Source organism: Trichomonas vaginalis, chromosome I (genome assembly GCF_026262505.1).
Source record: "Trichomonas vaginalis G3 chromosome I, whole genome shotgun sequence".
NCBI lineage: Eukaryota > Parabasalia > Trichomonadida > Trichomonadidae > Trichomonas > Trichomonas vaginalis.
The window spans coordinates 1,505,104-1,528,573 of record NC_067203.1 but is presented as its reverse complement, the minus strand read 5'-3'; the positions used below and the strand labels follow the sequence as shown (position 1 = coordinate 1,528,573).

At 31.9% G+C, this 23,470-nt stretch overlaps 10 protein-coding genes and 2 pseudogenes across 12 annotated transcripts, besides 3 other annotated features; 6 read left to right on the top strand and 6 right to left on the bottom strand.

Annotated features, from left to right (window-relative positions):
- Positions 1 to 13,712: part of a mobile genetic element that runs on past the window's edge.
- TVAGG3_0909210 (phage tail repeat-like family) lies at positions 122 to 1,634 on the top strand (the record flags this gene model as incomplete). Its single annotated transcript, XM_051251729.1, has 1 exon — positions 122 to 1,634. A coding segment is annotated over one exon (1,513 nt), but the record flags the coding sequence as incomplete, so codon positions are not given.
- Positions 2,011 to 2,676, top strand: TVAGG3_0909200 (uncharacterized protein; the record flags this gene model as incomplete). The annotated part of the gene is made up of 1 exon (XM_001312031.1): positions 2,011 to 2,676. The coding sequence occupies one exon, from the start codon at positions 2,011 to 2,013 to the stop codon at positions 2,674 to 2,676; it is 666 nt and encodes a 221-aa protein (XP_001312032.1).
- On the bottom strand, positions 3,315 to 4,790 carry TVAGG3_0909190 (uncharacterized protein; the record flags this gene model as incomplete). The annotated part of the gene is made up of 1 exon (XM_051251728.1): positions 3,315 to 4,790. One exon carries the CDS (start codon positions 4,788 to 4,790, stop codon positions 3,315 to 3,317), a length of 1,476 nt encoding a protein of 491 aa, XP_051077302.1.
- TVAGG3_0909180 (uncharacterized protein) lies at positions 7,440 to 7,871 on the bottom strand (the record flags this gene model as incomplete). Its single annotated transcript, XM_051251727.1, has 1 exon — positions 7,440 to 7,871. The coding sequence occupies one exon, from the start codon at positions 7,869 to 7,871 to the stop codon at positions 7,440 to 7,442; it is 432 nt and encodes a 143-aa protein (XP_051077301.1).
- On the bottom strand, positions 9,792 to 11,001 carry TVAGG3_0909170 (DNA/RNA polymerase superfamily; the record flags this gene model as incomplete). The annotated part of the gene is made up of 1 exon (XM_051251726.1): positions 9,792 to 11,001. A coding segment is annotated over one exon (1,210 nt), but the record flags the coding sequence as incomplete, so codon positions are not given.
- On the bottom strand, positions 11,122 to 12,501 carry TVAGG3_0909160 (DNA/RNA polymerase superfamily; the record flags this gene model as incomplete). Its single annotated transcript, XM_051251725.1, has 1 exon — positions 11,122 to 12,501. A coding segment is annotated over one exon (1,380 nt), but the record flags the coding sequence as incomplete, so codon positions are not given.
- On the bottom strand, positions 13,019 to 13,674 carry TVAGG3_0909150 (uncharacterized protein; the record flags this gene model as incomplete). Its single annotated transcript, XM_051251724.1, has 1 exon — positions 13,019 to 13,674. A coding segment is annotated over one exon (656 nt), but the record flags the coding sequence as incomplete, so codon positions are not given.
- An 826-nt stretch (positions 13,713 to 14,538) lies between the features above and the next one.
- Positions 14,539 to 15,368: a mobile genetic element.
- A 217-nt stretch (positions 15,369 to 15,585) lies between these two features.
- Positions 15,586 to 23,470: part of a mobile genetic element that runs on past the window's edge.
- Positions 17,684 to 17,969, top strand: TVAGG3_0909120 (annotated as a pseudogene). Its single transcript has one exon. A coding segment is annotated over exon 1 (286 nt).
- On the top strand, positions 18,007 to 18,828 carry TVAGG3_0909110 (annotated as a pseudogene). The gene has a single exon. A coding segment is annotated over exon 1 (822 nt).
- TVAGG3_0909100 (protein of unknown function, DUF4106 family) lies at positions 19,125 to 19,790 on the top strand (the record flags this gene model as incomplete). Its single annotated transcript, XM_051251723.1, has 1 exon — positions 19,125 to 19,790. A coding segment is annotated over one exon (666 nt), but the record flags the coding sequence as incomplete, so codon positions are not given.
- TVAGG3_0909090 (uncharacterized protein) lies at positions 19,823 to 20,340 on the top strand (the record flags this gene model as incomplete). Its single annotated transcript, XM_051251722.1, has 1 exon — positions 19,823 to 20,340. A coding segment is annotated over one exon (518 nt), but the record flags the coding sequence as incomplete, so codon positions are not given.
- On the bottom strand, positions 21,323 to 21,742 carry TVAGG3_0909080 (uncharacterized protein; the record flags this gene model as incomplete). The annotated part of the gene is made up of 1 exon (XM_051251721.1): positions 21,323 to 21,742. One exon carries the CDS (start codon positions 21,740 to 21,742, stop codon positions 21,323 to 21,325), a length of 420 nt encoding a protein of 139 aa, XP_051077295.1.

Sequence of the window (23,470 nt, the reverse complement as noted above, 5' to 3'; positions counted from 1 at the left end):
TAGAATAACTGACCTATTTGATTGTGATTTAGAATTCATGAATGAAATATTATGGACTTTTCAAATAGAGAAAATAGCTGATGAGATAACAGATTAAATATTTATTTTTAAATCGTAATAAATGATTAAACAACAGCAACCACAACAACTTAAGGCACAAACCATTACATACGCCACATATGCATATAATTCAAAGACGGCAGAACAAACACAAAGGTTGAAATATGGAGATTTGGAGATAGTATTGAAAAATGACCATTTCGAATTCGTTTGCAAAGGTGGAGCGGTGATATCAAATATAAAAGAAATTTTATTTATGAATTCAAAAATTAAAGGAATAACGGATGATATAACATCAATTCCACCAGAAGAACAGAGATATTACGCATTAAATGCATTTCCTAAAGTTTTGAAGATTGGAAGATTTAATTTAAATGAGGAATTCATAAAAGGTTTCCTAAATGACATAATGAAGAAAGCAGATAAGGAATATGTTAACGATGAATTAATGAAGAAAGCAGATAAAACATATGTTAACGATGAATTAATGAAGAAAGCAGATAAAACATATGTTAACGATGAATTAATGAAGAAAGCAGATAAAACATATGTTAACGATGAATTAATGAAGAAAGCAGATAAAACATATGTTAACGATGAATTAATGAAGAAAGCAGATGAGGAATGTGTGGCTAGTGTGTTAATGAAGAAAGCAGATAAGGAATATGTTAACGAAAAAGATAATGAAATTAAAGAAAAGGTTGAATGGTATCATGAACGGACATCAAAAATTTTAAAAACTAAAGCCGATACAGGGTGGGTTTCAGGATGTTTAGACCTTAAAGCAGACAAAACTTATGTTAACGATGAATTAATGAAGAAAGCAGATAAAACTTATGTTAACGAAATATACCAAAGTTTGATAGGAACAACAAAAAATATTGAAACTATTGTTGGTGACTTTACTGTCAATGAAGAAAACAAATATTTTAGATGGGAGTTTGTACACTCCTTAAAAAATGGTATACGGTATAAACTCATTCCGAAAAATAACAATGAAATGTATGTAGGTTATATAAAGAATGATGGTACACAAGTTAAAGTTCCATTAGACAACAACTGTTACTTAAACTTATATGGAGACGAACAAAAGAAATATTTAAGAGTTTATGAAATGACAGATATGACATTGTCTAACCTAGCTCCAGCACCATATTATTATGACAATGGAGATGATGTCAGAACACCACATGTAGATGAACAAAAGCTAACATTATATTTAGATTATTATAGATATAAAAGATATAATGCAATAGAAAAAACGAGAATAGTATACTATTATGAAGATGACAGAAATAAATATTATAGTCAAGACTTTACCTACCCTGAAAACATAAGATTATATTATAAAAAATATTCTGACACAAACCAGAAGAAACCTGAAATAGTTACACTATATTTTAAGTTCAAAAGAGACAATCCTATAATATCTCATATGTTTGATTTAATGAACCCAGTAGGTTCTATTTATACATCTATGGATGCAAGAGGTCCTCAAGTAATGTTTGGTGTTGGTGCATGGCAACAAATAGTTGACAGGTTTTTGTATTGTGCTAACTCATCAAAGGAAACAGGTGGAAGTAAAACGATTTCAGGTGAAAATTTACCTGCACACAGTCACTACATAGATTTAAGTACATCTCAAGCAGGTTGGCATAAACATAGATATTGGGATTGGTCAGGAATGACAAAAGGTAAAGGATATGATGTTAAAGACGACGTTAAGTTTGCCATAAATTGTTACTGGAGTGACACTCAGGGAGAAGGAAACCATACACATTTCGTTTCAGGATATACGCAAACAACGGGACAAAGTAAAGATTACATGCCACCATTTATGACAGTTTATGCATGGTATAGAGTTCAATGAATTCAGTCCAAAAATAATTAATTTCATTAGTTTTAAAATTATTTTTATTTATTTTTTTTATTTTGTATGTAAGAACAGAAATGTCAGTCGAAGCAAAAACATTCACGAACAAATCTAATGGTGAAACATTCACAAAAGGCACTTATAACGGTATTGAAGTCTTACGTAGAGACAAGGATGGTTACATTAATGCAACAAAGATGGCAAGAGAAGCGGGAAGGTTAAACCATTTAAACAGATTTCTCAATAGTACTAAAATGCAGGAAATTCTTGAGTTTTGGATGAACGAATACGGTGGAGCCAAAAGTGGCTCGACCTCAAAACAAGCATTTTATGAGCTTACAAAGGGTGTCATGAATGAATTCAAAGGTATTTACATACATCCTGACCTCGTTCATTTTGTTGCTGAATGGTGCTCTGTAAAGTATGCATTTTATGTCAAAGATATTATGGACTCCATAGACAAGAAAATTCATGAGAAATTAGATGAAGAAGAACTTGAAGATACAGTAGAGAATGCTAAACCTTTGTTTGAAGAAGAAGTTGGAAAAATGTGCGAAAAACAATTAGAACATGAACGTGAGATATGTTATGGTTATAGAGATTCTTCATACGAACTAGACCAATGGGAACAAGAAGATTTAAAGAGAGAATTTAGAGAATATGAACTCGCTAAGATAGCATTTGAAGCTGCAGAAAAGAAGTTAAAAGTTTGGGGTCGTTTTGTACAAAAATATTGTGAGTAAATGAACCATATATTTTTGTCATAAATGACCAAAAATAATGTTTACGTTAATGTTTACGTTAAGTGACTCAAAGAGTCCGGAGACAAAGTCTCATGGTTTCAGGTTATTCAATAATTAATTATTTTTGAATAACTGAAGGTGCTACCATGTTACCATGTGCTACCAGGTCATTTAACTTCTCTGAAAAAATGAGACAACATGACATTTTGACAACAACACAGGTTATTCAATAATGAATTAATTATTGAAGAACTGAAGGTGCTACCATGTTACCATGTGCTACCAGGTCATTTAACTCATGACATTTTGACAACAACACAGGTTATTCAATAATTAATTATTTTTGAATAACTGAAGGTGCTACCATGTTACCATGTGCTACCAGGTCATTTAACTTCTCTGAAAAAATGAGACAACATGACATTTTGACAACAACACAGGTTATTCAATAATTAATTCATTATTGAAGAACTGAAGGTGCTACCATGTTACCATGTGCTACCAGGTCATTTAACTTCTCTGAAAAAATGAGACAACAGTCACTGTGTGACGAGACCTGAAGGTCTTGACATTTTGACAACAACATAGGAGGATTAATGCAAAAATAAATTCAAATCATACTTTATAAAGCTAGACCTTCAGGTCTCGCCGCTTCGGTCTGAAAGACCTTCAGGACTCAAAGAGTCCGTTAGCGGCTCATTTACAGGTATTTCATCGTCAGTAAATGAATCCTCATTATCGTTTGGTTCAACCTGTTTATATAATCCTTTCATTTCTTCTTTCAAAACATAACACCATGTTTGTTTACCGTCTATTCTTCTATGTTTCCTATCACATTTATCCTTAATACTCATTTGGAAATTCTTGTCTTTCATGTCTGATGGTTTGCAGAATAGAGCATTTTCACACGTCATACCTGTACACAATTCATCATAATGTGTATTTATCCATGCATCTAAAGGATTTGTTGATAACTCGATTAAATCTTGTTTGGCTTCAGTCATCGGAATGATTCGTACATTAAATGATGAAAGGTCGTAATTTATAAAATATGTTAAAAGGTTATCATAAAATTCCTTTGTGCATGAATCCATTAAATTCTTGAAGTAATCAAATTGACCCTTGAATTTACCATTAACTCTTAAAACTACGTATCTTCTGTCTCCAACTTCAATTTTGACAGGGTAGACGTTATTAGTTACGAAAATGAAATTAGCAACGTTCTGTGCAGTTCTTCTGGGTTGATTCTTTTCATTAATTCTAATCTCATTATCCGTTATAATTGATTTCAAAGCGTTGAAGTTTGCAAGTCTGTCTTCACCTACATTCTTGAGTTCATTAAGTACAAGAAACATTTTATTCTCAACTACTGAATTGAAATTACCCGTTAGCTCACTTATTTCAGTAATGTTTTTACATGAATAACCGGCGAGGAGTTCAGAAATAATGTCTGTAAATCTGTTTTTACCTGTTCCCTGAAGTCCTTTCAAAATAATTGCTGTTTCATTCTTGATTCCAGGATGTTGAATCATTGATGCAATCCAGCCGAGAAGGTATTTATACACTTCATCGTTATTATCACAAATGGCTTCTTTAATGAAATTCATAAACATCTCAATTTTTGAGTAATCTACTTTTTCGAGAACGTTGTATTTATAACCCTGAAACGTTGAGAAAACATCTGGGGAATCAGATTTAAAGCAAACACCCTTAACGGTTAATGAAGACAATTGATTTAGTAGTACATCCCATGCTGTTATTGTTTTACCTTCTTCTTTAAATAATTTAATCATTTTGAGTGACTCTTTCATGTTTGATTGAAGAACGAATGATATTTGATTCATTTTGTCGTGGATGTTGTAATCTTTCTGAATGAAGTATTTGTTTCCACAATCTACAAAACGGATTACACGTGATAAATCCTCAATGACTTCAGAACTGTTTTTATACTGATGATTTTCAGCCTTGCGTCTAATATCTGTTATCAAAAACGAGTCATCAAGTTTGATATCAAATGTTATTTTTGGCTTACGTAATAAAGGTAAAACATATTCATCATAATATTCCTTTTGATAAAGTTTTAGAATCTTCACCAAAACAAATGGAGAAGTCATTAAATGTGCATATCTACCACGTGCTTTTTCAAAATTACTTTTTGCATTTTCAGTTAAACTGCAGAAGTTATAAACGTTATCGTATGCTTCATTAATTAAATGATTAGGTAACGAATTAATAGCTTGAAACAGTGTGAATAATGTTATTTCTTTTTCCAAATTCATGTTTCCACCGTCATTATGTACTTCAAAATCACTGATGCCATCAACTATGCTCTGGGCAAGTTTATCGTCAATGTTTACATCTTTGTTTTCATTCATTATACTCTTTATTTCTTCGTTCTTTGTTCAACCTTACCTTAATATTCAAATCATTTAATATATCATTCACGTTCTAGTTAATGTTGAATCATAACTTCCACGAATGAATGAGTATGTATTGATTGGTTGTTGCATTCTTTCGAACTCTGAATCAGCCATAACCACTAATGAACGTTTTGAATCATCCATTGAAGTCATGATATCAATATCATAATCATTGCAGGAATAACATTTAATCATTCTGTTCGAACTGCATAGAAGAAATTAGTGTTGCAATAAATGTGAAGACCTCCTGAAGCGGTTTTAACGATAACATCTTTATCGAAAGTTTTGATAGAATGTCTTTTCTAACTGTTTCTTTAAATTCATCATTGTACGATTTATTGATATCAACATCTATAATCGTTAAATTTGAAATTTATTTACTAATAAAGCTGTACCAGTTTTCCTCTCTCCTCCATCATGTTTGAGGTAGTTATGTAAATCAATCTTGTTTTCACCAATTCTTTCGTTGAGGGTTTTAGTTCTGCCACAACTAATTCCTCAACTAATGAATCAATAACTTTTTCATCAGAAACGATATAGTTGCTGTTGTTGTTTGTTGTTGTCATTTATATAGGAATAAAAAAATAAAAATAATTTTAAAACTAACTTTATTTTTGGACTGCATCATATTTTCGTAAATGTTGTCAAAATGTCATGAGTTAAATGACCTGGTAGCACAGGTAACATGGTAGCACCTTCAGTTCTTCAAAAATAAGTCATAACTGCCTTCCTCTGTGTTGTTGTCAAATGTCATGTTGTCTCATTTTTTCAGAGAAGTTAAATGACCTGGTAGCACATGGTAACATGGTAGCACCTTCAGTTCTTCAAAAATAAGTCATAACTGCCTTCCTCCTGTGTTGTTGTCAAAATGTCATGAGTTAAATGACTGGTAACATGGTAGCACCTTCAGTTCTTCAAAAATAAGTCATAACTGCCTTCCTCCTGTGTTGTTGTCAAAATGTCATGTTGTCTCATTTTTTCAGAGAAGTTAAATGACCTGGTAGCACATGGTAACATGGTAGCACCTTCAGTTCTTCAAAAATAAGTCATAACTGCCTTCCTCCTGTGTTGTTGTCAAAATGTCATGAGTTAAATGACCTGGTAACATGGTAGCACCTTCAGTTCTTCAAAAATAAGTCATAACTGCCTTCCTCCTGTGTTGTTGTCAAAATGTCATGTTGTCTCATTTTTTCAGAGAAGTTAAATGACCTGGTAGCACATGGTAACATGGTAGCACCTTCAGTTCTTCAAAAATAAGTCATAACTGCCTTCCTCCTGTGTTGTTGTCAAAATGTCATGAGTTAAATGACCTGGTAACATGGTAGCACCTTCAGTTCTTCAAAAATAAGTCATAACTGCCTTCCTCCTGTGTTGTTGTCAAAATGTCATGTTGTCTCATTTTTTCAGAGAAGTTAAATGACCTGGTAGCACATGGTAACATGGTAGCACCTTCAGTTCTTCAAAAATAAGTCATAACTGCCTTCCTCCTGTGTTGTTGTCAAAATGTCATGAGTTAAATGACCTGGTAGCACATGGTAACATGGTAGCACCTTCAGTTCTTCAAAAATAAGTCATAACTGCCTTCCTCCTGTGTTGTTGTCAAAATGTCATGTTGTCTCATTTTTTCAGAGAAGTTAAATGACCTGGTAGCACATGGTAACATGGTAGCACCTTCAGTTCTTCAAAAATAAGTCATAACTGCCTTCCTCCTGTGTTGTTGTCAAAATGTCATGAGTTAAATGACCTGGTAACATGGTAGCACCTTCAGTTCTTCAATAATTAATTCATTATTGAATAACCTGTGTTGTTGTCAAAATGTCAAGACCTTCAGGTCTCGTCACACAGTGACTGTTGTCACAAACTTTAGAACGGCATAATTTAAATTTTTATTTTTATATAAATGAATACCCCACAAGCTCAAAATTTACCACGAATCATAACAAGGGAGGAAATGATAAAAATGATGCAAGAACATGTTAAAAATAACAAACCACTAAAACTGAGAAAATGTGGTTATGCAGTAATGATGGAAAGAGAGATGTTGTCGAAGAGGAATAAAAATTAAATTTGGATAGAGTTTAAAAATTCATCTTTATTAAATTCATCTCTTCCAATCAATTTATTTATTCTATTAAATTCTTTTATTTTTGCTTCACTCAGTTTAAGGATTGAACGGTAAGTTTCTAATTTTTCGATTATTTCATCATTTTCAACACCACCACATTGCAGCTTCTTTTTGTAATAGCATATTTTTGATTTAATTCTGTTTAGTTTCTTTTTATATTCATCGTCTGGACTCTTGGCTGCTTCGTTGTCACTCATTTCTTACGAAATAAAAAAAATTTAAATATTATTTAAATATAATGGAGTAATAAAATAAATCGGAATTTCTATTAATTTATTGTTAACCTCAACTAATGCATTACCGTTAATATATCTAACAAATTCAGCCATTGTGTCAAATCTTCGTCTTCTTTTTGTCATTGATTTATCAGTTTTTCCATAATCGAGATGAATCAAAACTTTATCCCCTTGTTTAAAATTCATGAGCCCTGAATTAATTTGTTCACGTTTAACATCATTCAACCTTTCCATTTGCTTTCTAATATATTCCCATTCTTTTGAAATATCATTTTTCATTTCCATCGGTTTCATGTTAATAGTTCTATGCCATGTATTATTGTAATAATATACTAACTGCTGTATGATGGAGTCATGATTTCCATCCCAGTATATCTGACCGTTAACCCCTAACGCATCTCTAAGAGTTCTCATTACCGCATCAACTATTTTATTATGAAACGTATATGGAGAGGATGAAAAGTAAAAATTAATTTGTGGGAAATAATGAGTCATAGCTGCCTGAAATCCTTTATCACCATCACCCCGTATATTATCTACTCTTTCATGATCTAGTAAGTATTGAATAGCTCTTCTTGTTTCCTGTTCTGTTTTCCCTTTCACCGGAATGCAATATAAATATCTAGTGTTAATGTTAATGGCAAATAAATAAGTAACTTTTCCTTTTGAATATTCCAGATGATCGATTTCGTATGAATAAGGTGAAGGTGCAAATGAAGGGCGACTAAATTTTTCCTTTAACGGTTGAATTTTCGGGTCAATTGGTTTATTTAATATCTTGAAATCCTTTTTAAAATCTTTTTGTTTCTTTAATGTTTGAAATGGATATAATAAAGTGAATGATGAAGGATTAACTGAAGGAGGTTTTGGTGTTGCAAGTGGTTTAATTTTATCTGCTTTGATTTTGGATTTCATTCCTTTTTTCATTAATTCTGGATGTATTCTATTCATTTGTTTTAAATATGCTGTATATAAAGGTTTGATATACTTTCCCGCTTCAAGTTTATGTTGAAGGATGAATTCCAAAAGTTGATCTTCATTTAAAAGTCGGGTTGAATATGGTTTAACTAATGAATCATAAATTAAAGCTTGTGCTTCATTTATGAGCTGCTGAACCTCCAAACTTTTCTCTTTTGGCTTTTGCGGTTCAGGATTATATAATTTATATAATTCATCAATATCTTCTTCAGTTAATACTTTATTTTTGAAATCTTTCAACTGTTTAAGTTGTGATTTACTTTTTCCCTTTGTATATTCATTATTTTTAATTTTGTCTTTAATTTTAGAAATTATTTTATCATGATATTTCAAAATTTCATTTTTATAATACTGATAATAATATCCCATTTCATCACCCGTTATATTTTTATTATATTTTTGGAGATATGCTTTTAATTCATAATAATTAAGAAAATTTTGATTTAATACTAAATCATCAATTAAAATTTCTAAATCTACGTTATCCATTTATATAAAAATAAAATAAATGTTTTAGGGGTGCCCACCTCTTTGTCTCTTCTGTGGCAATTCATTAAATAAATGGCATACAACATCCATTTTCACAACATACAGCTTTAGTGTGTGCTCCTGTTAATGCAGTCTTACCGATTGTTAAGCGAGTCATTGACCCATTTTTAAGTTGTAAATTAATATTTTGACCATCAAATATCACTTTATCATTTATTATATCCAAATAATTTTTAGGTGTTAATTGTTTATTTTGTCGTAAACTAATACCTTTCATTTTTTGTGCAATCTTTTTGAAGGAGTCTTCACCAATCATTCCGTTGAATGATGTATAACATTTAGGACATAAAGCAACCATGTTATCACCTTGTTTCTCAATTGCTAAACCCAATAACTTCTTCTCATGTGCTTTTTCTTCAGCTTTATTCTTTAATTTAGGTTTAAATTTCTCATCAAAACAGAAGAAATCAAATGGTGCGAATTTGAAAATGTTTTTATCATAAAATTGTTTATTGGTAACAATTGCTTGAAATGCTTGAGTGTTAGGAAGATTTGGGTCGCCAGCGATTGCCCAATAAGATGAATCAGTATCACCTTCAATGAAATGAAAACGATTAACATCCAAGCATTTATACATAAAATCATAAATGAAAACCAAATACCAGTATTTTGCGTTATCTAAAGTAAAAAATGCCTCTTGTAAACATGTTTCACATCTATAAAATCTATCTTTAAGCATCACTTGATATGTATCTTCACCTATTTCTCTTATGTTTTTAAACTTATTTGACATACATGCAACGCGTGCCTTCTGTGCATTCATTATTTTAGTCTTTGCGTAATTTTGTGTATTCATTGCATCGTAACCATATGATCCATTAAGTGAAATTTTGCAAAATAAACTTTTTCCTTTATTTCCTTCTAATTCAGCCTTTTGTCTTTCGTTCATAAATTTGTTCGCAAATTCATTAAAACAAGTGTTTTTCGTAAATGTTAAAATTGATTGAATATCATCGATGATAAAATGAAATCTATCTATTAGATACCAAAGATAATAAGAAGAAAATGGTTGATATTGATTGTGTGTTGATGCTAATTGAGTTAATTTCCTCTGTTTCTGGTCAACTGGTAGATTGTTTGATTTCATGTAATTATACATAAAACTGCCAATTGTTTTTTCATCTGTGATAATATCTAAGTTTCTTATTATCGGTAAAAAGTTAATGTAATCATTAATGTATTTTTCATCAATGTGACCCTTTACTTCAGCCACGAATAAAGTATTTTTCTTCTTAATAATTCCCAGTGCTTTTGCTTTCTTTGTTGCTGTATCACAAATGATAACTCCATTTAATCTTCCCGGCATATACATTTTATGGTCAGTATATTGAATGAAATCATGAGGATTAGATGAAAATGATGAAGGATATAATGAATTGAAATCAACACCAACGAAATGAGTCATGATGTTGGAAGTGTCCTCATTTGATACTGTTTTAGTTTCTGGATTATATGAAAGTTTATTAATATGTGTGATACCTTTAAGATTAACACGATGTTGAACATTTGATAAACCACCAGTAATTCCATTACGGAGGATGTGATACGCTTCAACTGAATCTAAAGTCATTGGTAAATTATTTTTTAATGCATAATTTCTTAAATTGATTCTTAAACGTTGAATGTCTTCATCTTTATTTGATTTAATAACATTACAATAACAACACATTAACTGACAATTATCTTTGGTATGTGGTTTTTCATTATCGATTCTATCTAATGTTGGTTTATTTGCATATGTAAACGCTTTACCACACATTTTGCATTTAGATGAAAGGATTAAATCGTGATAGTATTGAAAATCATCCATTGAAACATTATTTTTGGTATCTCTTTCTGCTTTTTCATCTTGTTTCTTATATGATTCAATTTTATATTTCCAATACTTTTTCGTTAATTCAAAACTTGATTCCACATTTTCTTCTTCTGGATATGTTTCGTTAGGATTAAAGTCTTTATATGCTAAAGCGTAACGAATCATTGATGCATTAGATGATAATGAAAGATTATGGAGCATGTCAATTTTATAAACAAATGTTTCTTCAATAATTTTATCAATTGGGTCAATCATAATTTCAACGTCTTTATTACAATAATGAATAAAATATTCTAATCTATTCTTAAAGTTTTTAGCATCATTGAGATATATTTGATAATCTGAATCGGATATTGTTTCTTGTGTTAATGCTGAATAAAATGAATCTTGAGTGAATGGTTCCTTTTTATATAATTCTTCTTCGTAATTCTCCCATGTGATGAATTGATATGGGAAAAAGGATTTAACACGTGATTTATTGTTTCCGAAATCTTGAGTGAATTGGTCTAATGTTCCACCCGCTATATAATTTCTGATGTCAATAAATCTCAATTCATATGGATAGTTTGTTTTCTTTACTATGACTTGCTTAAATTGAGAAGAAGAACCCAGCATTGATTTTATCTTCCATTTTGCAGTATTTAAATCACGAAGAATTAAATTTAAATCAAACTTTCCCGAATTAAAACCAATGATATTCACTTTATTAAATTCTTCATCTAAAAGCTCTTTAAATGCTTCCTTCTGTTTTTCATTTAATGTTTGGTCTGAAAGACCTTCAGGACTTAAAGAGTCCGTTTGCTGCTTCAATAATTCTTCATATTGTTCAATATTTGATTTAGCAACTAATGAACAGGTTGAAAATAAAAATTCAATCCAATCAGAGATGAACGAATCACTTGATGTTAAGCAAAAATTCCTCGTAAATGTTTTATCGTGGTCTACGACCTCGCCGCAAAGCGGCTTTATTTTAACAGTTGATGATACCATAAATGGTTTTAAGTAAGCGTTCAAAGTTGCACACTCAGAAAGTTGAAGTTCTTCTTTAGTCTCTAATGTTTCGAAGTCAAAAGTAATATAATATCTTGTTGGTTTATAATATTCCTGCAAATTATGTGCTAATAACCATTGATATATCTTCTGTTTCGTGATATGTGGTGCATATGGTTGTTGTGTCTTTTGCAATTGAACGTCTTGAATTAATCTTCCATTATTTTCTTTACATTTCTCACAATGTTTTAAAAATCTTCTTTGGTTTTTCCTTTCTGGATCATCACGGATAGAATATACTTCTTCTTTACAATATGGGCAAACTTTATAGCCGGTGAGTGCTTCAACGTTTGTTATTCTGTCAGCGTGAAGTTTTCCACATGGACTCTGTGTTAATAAAATATTTACTGTTTCAAATTCTGGATCTATCATTATTGTTTCCACTAATGGGAAGTCAACCTTGTTAATGTCTACGTCTTCTGGTTGAGGGTCACAATAATAGAAATCAATATTAACGTTTAACATTCTTGCTAACCTCTCACTTTCTGATGAAATGTTAAATCCTTCATACGCATCTATGGCTTCATTTAAATAGCTTCTACGAGTTTTAGGATTAACACCATCAGGAATGTTATAGAAGCGTTTAAATAACCTTCTACCTTCTGCTCTAATTTGATTATCATTCATTTTAGCTGTTCCGTTTTTGTTCATTTATGTAAGAATAAAAAATTAGAATATAAAAATAAAGTTTATTTTTTTTAAAGTCCAGGGCTAAAGTCCATAAAATGAATTAAGAACACATAAATTTTTATCATCTGCAACGTGACGAATACATTTTAATTTACTCAAGAATGCGTACCCTGATACATTAAATCTAATTCCTGTCTTATTTAATTTCACAACTTTGAAAAGGAATGTGTGAATAGCTATGAAATGATGACGAGATGATTTATGTGTTGCTTCCATTTTTTCTGAAATGAATGAATAAATATAATGTTTATAGGTTTTCATATCTTTTATGTTCTTAATAACGAATGGAATAGATTTTTCCACTTCGTCCTCCTTCGGAGCTGTTCTTTCATATGAAACATCAACGGTATCTTCAACAATGAAACCACAATCACATAAAATTTTATATGTACCAATTGTTTCTTTTGATATTTTATCTAACAAATCAAAAACTTTATCAACACCTGTACATTTATTTAAATAATAATTTGTGTAAATATCATGGTCTTCTTTCTTAATCGTATTTGTTGCATATGTTACATTTTTCAGTGCTTTTTTGAATTTTTCAGAATCAAGAGGAGGTGAAAGTAATATACATGGATAATCTTCATCGTCAATAAACTGAAGCTTATGTTTATGAATAAATTTAGTACCTTCTTCTGAAAGTGTTTCGTCAATATCACCATCTAATAAATTTTTAGTTGATTCCAAAAAGTAATTTTTATATCTTTCCTCATGTGATTTTTGAACTTCTGATTCTGAAGCTGGGATATTCATTAAACCCTCTACTTCATTCTCATTATATTTTTCAACTTCTCTTAATTCCTTAATTTTTTCATCTATTTCATCTCTTATTTTTTTCAGTCTTTCAATTTCAATTTCATCATATTCATCATCTTTAATTCGTTCTTCATAATATTCAGGGAAAACATCAGGTTCTTTAGGTTTTTCTTCTTCAGATGTAGGATATAAGAAATTTATAACATCATCTTTATTCATTTTTCCATCATAATCTAAATCATTTAATAACTCCGCGAATTTTTGACAATTTCTTAAATAATATTTATTAACTTCATAACTTGCCTCCTCTAATATATCCTTTATTTCCTCGTTTGTGAATCCTAATTTTTTAACATCGTTAGTTTTGACACTCATTTTCATACAAAATAAAAATAAATTATTCATAAATGTAAGACATGAATTTTTAATATTGGTTTCATACAAAATAAAAATAAATTATTCATAAATGTAAGACATGAATTTTTAAAGTTTATTTTTCATTCATGAATGATAATTATATCTAATTTCTTTTACTCTCTCGTATATACTAGATTTAAAGAATTCAGAACTTTTACCATAATCTCCTAAATGTTTTCTAATCCTAACGTGTGCCAGTTATTATATGAAACTGTATAAACTTTATCTTTATCTTTGCATCTTTCATCACTTCCAATATATTTATATCTCAGTTTTGATTTTGCATTTTCATAATCATTAACGTTTAATAATTCACAGTCTTCCTTTTTAAATAAATGTTTAAGATATTCAGGATTTAATACTCTACGTTTATATGCTCCTAACTTAGTTCTAAAGGTTTTTCTACAAAATTTAGGAATTCCATCCTCTTTAATGTCATCAATGATTTCCATTTCATTATTTTCAATTTCTTCTTCTCGTTTATGAGGTCTTTGATTATGACTCCATTGATTCCATGAAATTAAATATTCTTTATCATTATATTTATACCTCATTAGCTTATTTGGCTTTCATATTCATTTAATAATTCACAATCTTCATTTTTAAATTGAAGTTTAACCCATTCAGGATTTAAACAATGTTTAATTAATCGCGGAATATCTGACATCATCTATATATAGCTTCTTTTATAAAAGATAAAAAAATAAATTATTTTAAAATTAATGTTAATTTTTTAATGATTTATAAATAAATATATTTTAATGCATCGTCTATATATAGATGTAACAAAAAAAGTCACACAACCCGCACTCATCTACTACTGGCAAACCCAAATTTTAGCTAAAAGTGACAGGGGAAAAAACGTTTAGTATTAAAAAAAAGACCGATGAGAGCTTCGTTCGAAATATAGAGGGAACTGAGAATGCGCAACCATTCTCAGGGAATATTGGATGCTATTCCCGTTCCCTCTGTATGGAAAATTGAGGTTTTCAAAGGGAGTTAAAATAATATCAAATTTATACTAATTTACTTCAAAATACAAAAGTATTTGACAGCTAAAATTAGTTACTTTAGCAAGCCTATCAATACCCTTTTACGATTATTGTTACTTTTTCGAAATAAAAGTAAAAACAAATTTATACTAATTTACTTCAAAATACAAAAGTATTTGACAGCTAAAATTAGTTACTTTAGCAAGCCTATCAATACCCTTTTACGATTATTGTTACTTTTTCGAAATAAAAGTAAAAACAAATTTATACTAATTTACTTCAAAATACAAAAGTATTTGACAGCTAAAATTAGTTACTTTAGCAAGCCTATCAATACCCTTTTACGATTATTGCTACTTTTTCGAAATAAAATAAATTTATTATCAAAAACTTTTTTTTTCTTAGTAAAAATAAACGAAATTTTTTACCTTATGAACTTTTGATGGAAATATGCAAATTTAAAATAATAAAGAAAGCCGCGAGCGAATCGAGCGGCTTAGGTCTAAGATTTTGATTCAAATCTTTGCTTATATTCCTTAAATTCTTTATGAAACTCGCAACAGTTCCATAAAAAATTTTAAATTCTAAACTGTCGAAATTACCGATCGGTAATCACACCCTTCACGGGTGTGTCACTTTTAGCTAAAATTACCCCTACTCATCAGTATTTAGGATATTGACCATAGATTTCGAAAAAAAAATGCTGCATATTGAGCGAAAACTATGATTATATTATAAGGCTGTCATTTAAAGCATAATGAAACTATTCCCTTTTCATTTTAATCGAATAAGATAGTAAAGATTTTTGAATTAGCTAGAAACTGATGAGATGTTTTCACAAATCAGATTTTTAATCTCTATAATGCATAATTCACTCAAAAAAAAAAAAAAAAAAAAAAAAAAGGTAGTGGGGCTTCCAGGCACTTCGTGCCTTCTAGCCCTGAAGATGTTTAGTATAAATGAAGTTTTTATTCGGAAAATTGTTAGTCTTCTTGGTCGAAAACATTATATAATGTTTCACTTTTCACAAATTATATATGTTTTCATGTTTTGTCAAGACTTCTTCTTCGTAAATGTTTTGTCAAGACTTCTTCTTCGTAAATGTTTTGTTGAGACTTCTTCATCGTCAATGAGTGTAAATCAGACAAAAATATATTTTAGGGTAGAAGGTTAGATATAACCTCTTTTCTAACCTCCTTTCTACCCTCTTGAATTTGTCAAGACTTCTTCGTAAATGTTTTGTCAAGACTTCTTCGTAAATGTTTTGTCAAGACTTCTTCTTCGTAAATGTTTTGTCAAGACTTCTTCTTCGTAAATGTTTTGTCAAGACTTCTTCTTCGTAAATGTTTTGTTGAGACTTCTTCATCGTAAATGAGTGTAAATCAGACAAAAATATATTTTAGGGTAGAAGGTTAGATATAACCTCTTTTCTAACCTCTTTTCTACCCTCTTGAATTTTCATGAAATTTACACCAAAAATATATTTTAGGGTAGAAGGTTAGATATAACCTCTTTTTAACCTCTTTTCTACCCTCTTGAATTTTCATGAAATTTACACCAAAAATATACTACTAGGGTCATTTACGAAGAAATCTCAACAAAGTCTTTACGATGAAGTCTTGACAAAGTCTTTACGAAGAAGTCTCAACAAAGTCTTTACGAAGAAGTCTTAACAAAGTCTTTACGAAGAAATTCATGAAAATTCAAGAGGGTAGAAAAGAGGTTAGAAAAGAGGTTATATCTAACCTTCTACCCTAAAATATATTTTTGGGTCATTTACACTCATTTACGAAGAAATCTCAACAAAGTCTTTACGAAGAAGTCACAATAAAACATCTGTCAAAAACCGCTTTTTAACTTCACTTAAAATGCCACGTAAGCTACGTAAGAATATACGTAAGAGGAAGAGAGCATTGAAACATCCAATAGTAAAACTGACACCACAACAACAGTTGCAACAACAAATGCTGAATGACCCCACTATGTTGCAACAAATGTCAAGCAATCCTATGCTTTTAAACCGAGTTGTTGGTGCACAGAGTGGAGGTTTAAGAGCGGGACTTTTAGCGAAAATGGCAGGCTATGGTGGAGCTGCAGACGGAACAGCCTATAACCTCAAAGTCAAATGAATTTGAGTTCACTCAAAAATCAAATAACAGATGTCAAAAAGTCAAACATAGACATACAGAAACAAATAAGTGAAAACGAAAAGAAACTAGAATATGACAGACACACAAAGAAACTCAATGAGTTAAACGTAGAGAAAAAGAAGAAAGAAGAACAACTGAAAGAACTAAGTACAGAGGAATATGCGAAAAAAGTGTCAGAAAAAGCAGCAGAAGTAGCAAAAATGGAACAAGATGTCATAAATTTGAAAAACCATACTACTCAATATAAAGTACTGAAAGATGAAGAGATAAAACAAAAGCCCTGAAGACATATATGGATAGCGATGAGTATAAAAAAGAAGTTGAAGCAAATGTAAAGGCAGAAAAACTTTTACAGTTGCAAAACCAAACCGTACAGTATGAAAACTTAGCACAAGAAAGTAAAAATAACGACGCGGCTATGCAAAAGGCAATGAAAAGCGCAGAATATATAAAAGCCAACAATGACTGGTTAGATGCCCAAGCCAACGCTAAAGCAGCCCAACTCATAGGGTCAATAAGGACAAAAATACAAGCGGATGAAGATAGTTCAAATGAAGCTTTAACAAATGCTGACTTTAAGAACGCCTTCGAAGCTCTTCATAGTAAGGTGAAACAAGTGAACGACTTCTCATCTGGAAAGAAACTGAAGTCTGAAGGTTTCGACAAAGAGTTAAGAGAAGTAGCACAAAATATGACGAAAATAACAGATGCAGCAACGAGACAGGCAGTTCAAAGTGCCTATGACGCCGTTAGAGCAACTGTTGTGGAAAGTCAAGAAAAAGAGTTACAACAGACCAAAACAGACCTAGTAAATGCTTTCTTAAGAACGAAAAGTCAGGTAGGACATTACGCTGCAGATGGAACATATGTGCCAGCTGGTGGAACTTATATACCACCAAACCCTCCAAGAGAAGCACCTGCACCAGGACTACCTAAAAACATTTACATCGTCACATGGACACAGACACAGGCATGCACCAAAACCAACACAACAACCACCTCCACAACCAACACAACAACCAACAGTTCAAAACACTGCACAGCAACCAACACAACAACCAACAGTTCAAAACCCTGCACAACAACAACCACAAACAGAGCAAGGACATAAAAGAAGTAGAGAACAAGGAAACCAAGAATTCTTAAAAATGCTTAAGAAGAGTGTGGTTTCCCAGATACTGTTGACTTTAGTGACAGATATAAAGAAGCTATTGGAAAGTTCAAGGATGGAAATACTGACCCGAACCTATTTAGCTTTATGGCTCAGCACCAAAACGGATATAATCTCAAACCTGGAAAATACAAGCTCGCTAAGGGATATGATTTAATAGCATATCATCCAAATGACATGGATGAATTTACTCCGAGATATTTGATGTCAGAGCTAAATGACAATTCAACTTTCGTCATGAAACGCGTAAAAAATAGAGACGGAACGAAAGAACAAAAGCTTATGAATGCGGATGACGTAGATAGGGAAATTGTTGAAAACGGTCTCGGAATATATGAAATGCCAGCAGATGAGGTACAAGAAACTCCACAGGAAGAAGTTCAGATACAACCAGACATGGAAGAAATAGTTCAGCAACAACAGCTAGAAGAGCCTGAAGGAAACGAACAAGTCCTTCCTTTGGAAACTAACTTCACAGAACTAGATGAAGATTTGGAACAGCCGAAAAATCTTGACCCTCAACAAGAGTATGAGGTGAATATGGAATCTTTCCAAGAGTCTAAGAAAGATTCGGCTGACATAGTAGAAGAATATCGAAAAATGTTTGCCGACATACAAAAGACTCCAACACCAGATGAAAATATCCAGCATAGAATGGAAGAACTGAAAAAAAATGTACACAAATACAACAACCCTTTTTACTTACGAGCATTTAACGTTCAATCTTCGGATGAACTCGGTGAAGATAAAAGGTTAAATTTCAAGAAAACATATAGAAATGAAACATTGTTTAAAGTTCATTCAGAACCTAACCAAGATGGAAACAAACCTACTTTTGTTTCTGCAGACGATGGAACTACAATGAGATGGGGTCATAAAGCTAACCCGGATAGGTGGTTCATAAACTTACAACCACAATTCCAAGAAGTTGTAGACGCAATGGAAGTCAATGGTGAACAAGATATAGCTGGTATTTTAAGCGCGGCTTTAATGCCATTGAAAGATATGAAACATGCAGATATTTTGGACCAGTATGAAATGAACATGGCTGATGGAAATATAACACCTGACGTTCTAGAACATTTATCTCAAAGAACTACACAGAACCATAGAGATGGTATATTTGGTGAAGAGTTTAGAAAGAAAGTTAGGGAGAGAGAAGGAAGAGAACCTATTGTACATGACCTTGCAAACGAAAGTTTACAAAATGTCATAAAAACTTACTTTGCAGACGATGAATCGAGAAGGGATGAATATTTAAGAAAACTCAAATGGACAGTACCAAATGAAATGTTAGTATTGAAAAACATGTTCCTTGACAAAATAAAACCAACTACAGAAATAAACGACGCAAGACTGAAAGATTGGGTAAAAGCTTTCCCATTCACAAAAGATATAGTTGGTAACATGGAAAGAAAACCAGAATGGCTACAAAAACATATATTTGGAAACGAGCTTATTCCATATGGACAGGCACTGTTTGAAGAGCTTGAACCAGAAACTCAGGAAAGAGTCATGCAAACAATACGCGAAGACTCAAATACAGACTATGACAAACTCTTTCTAGGATATAGGTTACCTGAGATGGGCGACCAGAGCCAAAAGGCAAAAAGGACATGGGAAATTTGCAACATACTAGATGAACATAATGCAAAGATGCAACAACTTCAAGCAGAGGGCAATGAAGGAAAAAGAAGAGTTAAAAACTCAGTCAGGAAGAAAGTAAAGCTTGGTCCACGTGGGTTCTATTATGACATATAAATCCAACTATTCTATATTTTTACTCATATGAAATGTACGCCGCTCAGAATATAACGCCAACAGTTTTGGATGCCATGAATGGAAATGTTTCCGAATGGTATAACGAATGCGACAATGCCATTAGAAGGTCAGAAATAGTTCCTGGAACTTACGAATATACAACTGCTGTTTCTTATGGAAACGTAGGTGAGTTTGGAGAAGGTTCTTCAACAACAGTAGATATTGCTTGCGACAGGTTTCATATAATTTCTATTGACAACTCTTTCTTATACGTGGAACAAGACATTGAAATAAAACCTTCTGCCAAGTTGTCTGACAAGAAAGGTTGCAATGGAATTTTCTATGTCGGATACCAATATGCTCCAGAAGTTTTCATGGGATATAAGATATATTCTAACTCTGACTTAGTTCAAACAGTAACATGGGCAAACTATGAATGGTTCGCTTTGAGAAACTCAGTACAACCACAAGCTAGAGAACAAACAGACCAGTATGCAACTATTGAGAAAATAAGAAGACTTGACCCTAACGTTCCAGGAGTTTATGTTAACCTTTCTGGACAAACTGCAGCAGCAGTAACCAAAGTAAAATTGAAACTTAGAGTTCCTTTGTCATCTTTCCTCATCTTCAGGTTTTTAAGATACTTGCCAAACTGGGCAGGAAAAATTTCTATCGAACTTACTCCAAGCAAAAATAACTTAGTCATTGCACCAACACAAGACCCATTCACTCTTACAGAAGTAGTGGGAACAAATAAAAATGTCATTCGCCGACTTTTGCAAAAACAAAGTTGACTTAGACTTTGGTTTCTCAAACCTCAACACTGAAGTAAACTATTATTTCAATGCTGCTGGAGATGCTTGGGACCCAGTTAAGTTCACATGCGAAAAGTTTGAATGCAAGAGAATAGAAAGCAGACTTGCAGTCTATATGTTGGACCCAGATATTTCAAATGCTTTAGCTGCCAAATATATTGCAGTTCACTTATGTTCCCTATACACCAAATATCTGTCAAAGACTTTGCAGGTGAAGTTGGAAACCAAAGTGCTGACCCAGGTGCAAGAACAGATATTGCTTTAACAACTGCAATGAAACATGCAGATACTATGTTTGTTCTTTTCAGACGAACTATAAATGACTATTCTTGCTTCTACAACCCTGGTATTAAATATCATATAAACATAGATGGCAAATATTATCCAAGAGAAGAATATTCTACAGTTGAGGATATGAGGTCATACAACTTGACATTAGATGCTATGAACTTTAACAACAACTTCACAACAACCATTAACCCTGAAATGCAAAGTTCTATTATGCCATATGTGAAAGTATGGACCCATACAGGAGCTCAAAACACTCAATATACAAATGGAGACCGTTCAAACTTTTGGCTTGGCATTCCATTTGCTGACTCAGAAGACTTTATGGGTGGTATTTCAACTGTTGGTACAGTTCAAATACAATATACTGGTGACAGAGACGGTCCAAATGAATTGAAAGCAAAAAGTTTACAAAACCAATAGCACTTTTCACGGAAGATGCTCTTTTGAAGATTCGTTCGATGAAACCTGCTGGGGCTCCTCAGATTGGCATAACGACAGCTTCCATCGAGCAGATTTTGGCAGCAGGTCAGTAAGTTGTTCTTGAACTGACTTCTCTCCGTCAAATATTGACAGTACGCCAGTTTTGACATAAAATTGTATTATAAACTTACCTTTAGAAATATCGGTCAGTTTTGTTGTTATATTTTTGTCTGCTTCAAGAACTTTCACCATTTCAGTTATACCAACTTTCTTTGCTTTATGAAAATATTTTGGTTCAGCAAAGACTGCTATTCTATAACATTTTCCATTGTTTGTGTAAAGAACTATTCTGTCAATGTATTTGTATTGTTTGTGTGTGTAAACTTTGTTCTGCTTCAATTCGAAGAGATACTCGAATACGTCCATCTTTTTATTCTAAGTAAAATGTCATTTCCGAAAAATAGAAGCGTAAGTGTTTCAAAAGGTTTAATGGCGGTGGCAGATGTGAAGTTAAATTCACCAACTCAAACAAACAGTCAAAGTGTTGTTGTCAATGTCAAAGAAAGAGATGTTGAAGTGGGGAAACCATACGAAGACGAAGATGGTATAACAATAGTTCCTGTAAAAGAACAACCAACATACCCTGAAGTTAGCAGAGACTTAAGTTCTGTTGCAGATATTCGAAATGACTACCAACAACTTAAAGACAAACTTAAAAACTCAGGAGAAGATTTGTCAGGCTTTGGGTATAATGTTAAACTTGGTCGAACACAACCCTGTAAAAGTGAACTCATATGTCATTGCACCTCATGAAATTTTGAAAGAACTATTGAAACTTTTGACAGAGGCAGACGATATAAACATCAAAGAAATAAACCCGACGTTAGTTGCTGTGGTGTTTCATATAATGTCATTGACAAGATATACGTTATGAAAGGAGGTGAAACGTTGAACTTAAAATATAGTTTCCCAGACGTCATAAAAATATTTGACGACCACAACATTTCATTAAAATTTACTTGCTAAGTAAATGGCAAAGACATAGTGGTTTATACTATTACGACTAAAAACCCTGAGTCATATAATTCTATAACAACAAACTTACAAAGTCCTCAAGGACGATATTGTAAACTGACCTTAAACACGATGACGACTAAAGCCTGTTTTGCTCTTTTGACACCAGAAGACTTTGTTGTTGTGAATGGTAAAAAATACTTTTTGAAGATACTTACTCAGATATACCACCAACAGGTTTTGTTGACTTATTAATACTTTAAGGACGGATGTAACATGTGCTGCAACTAGAGCAGGTTTCATTATGTTTGGATGTCCGACTGAGTTTACTATAAACGATATGAGCTATAATACAAAACTTATATCTGGTTTTTACTACAACAGTTTCCTATAACAGGAAAAGGTGTCATACAAGGAATGTCTGTTCCATTGACTTTAAGTACACCAATCTTATATATTGTTTCAAACTTAGGTTCAAAGTGTTATTCGAATGTCGACAGAAACTACTATGACCAAAAGATACTCATGCGTATAAACAACACTTTCTCTGCTGGTTTGCCTATTGTTCATTCGAATGCAGAGTTTTCAGCTTTAGTAAACTCAAACACTTTAGCAAACATAAATTAACCTTAGTTGACGAAACTTTGTTCCTGTAAAACTTTTTATGTCCTATGTATTTGTCAATGACGGCAGAAAGTTTCGAATTGGAAGATGCAACTGGTGAAAGTATTGTACTACAAGAACAACTTCAACAACAAATAAGCTCAGAACAACAAATGCAACAAATGGAACAAATGCAAACAACAAAGTCAAGAATAAAAAAAAATATTTTTTTTATTTTTATAAAAATGTACAGAATAGACGTTTCAGATTTTTATGACTTCCAAGCGTTCAGAAATATGTGTCCATTTAGAGACTATAACAAAGCAGTCGAGAATTTGAAACGTTTAGTCATTTATGTTGACTCTGCCCAGAATGTTTGTATGAAAGAATGGGATGTTGTCTTTAACAAACCAAGAGCAACCATAGTTTCAGAACAAGAATGTAGACAGAAACTTAAGAAAAATAAAAGTTGTACAAGTTGGCATGAAGATGTTAGATGCTTGGGATATCTTATTGTCAAAGTTAGAAGATTTTCAG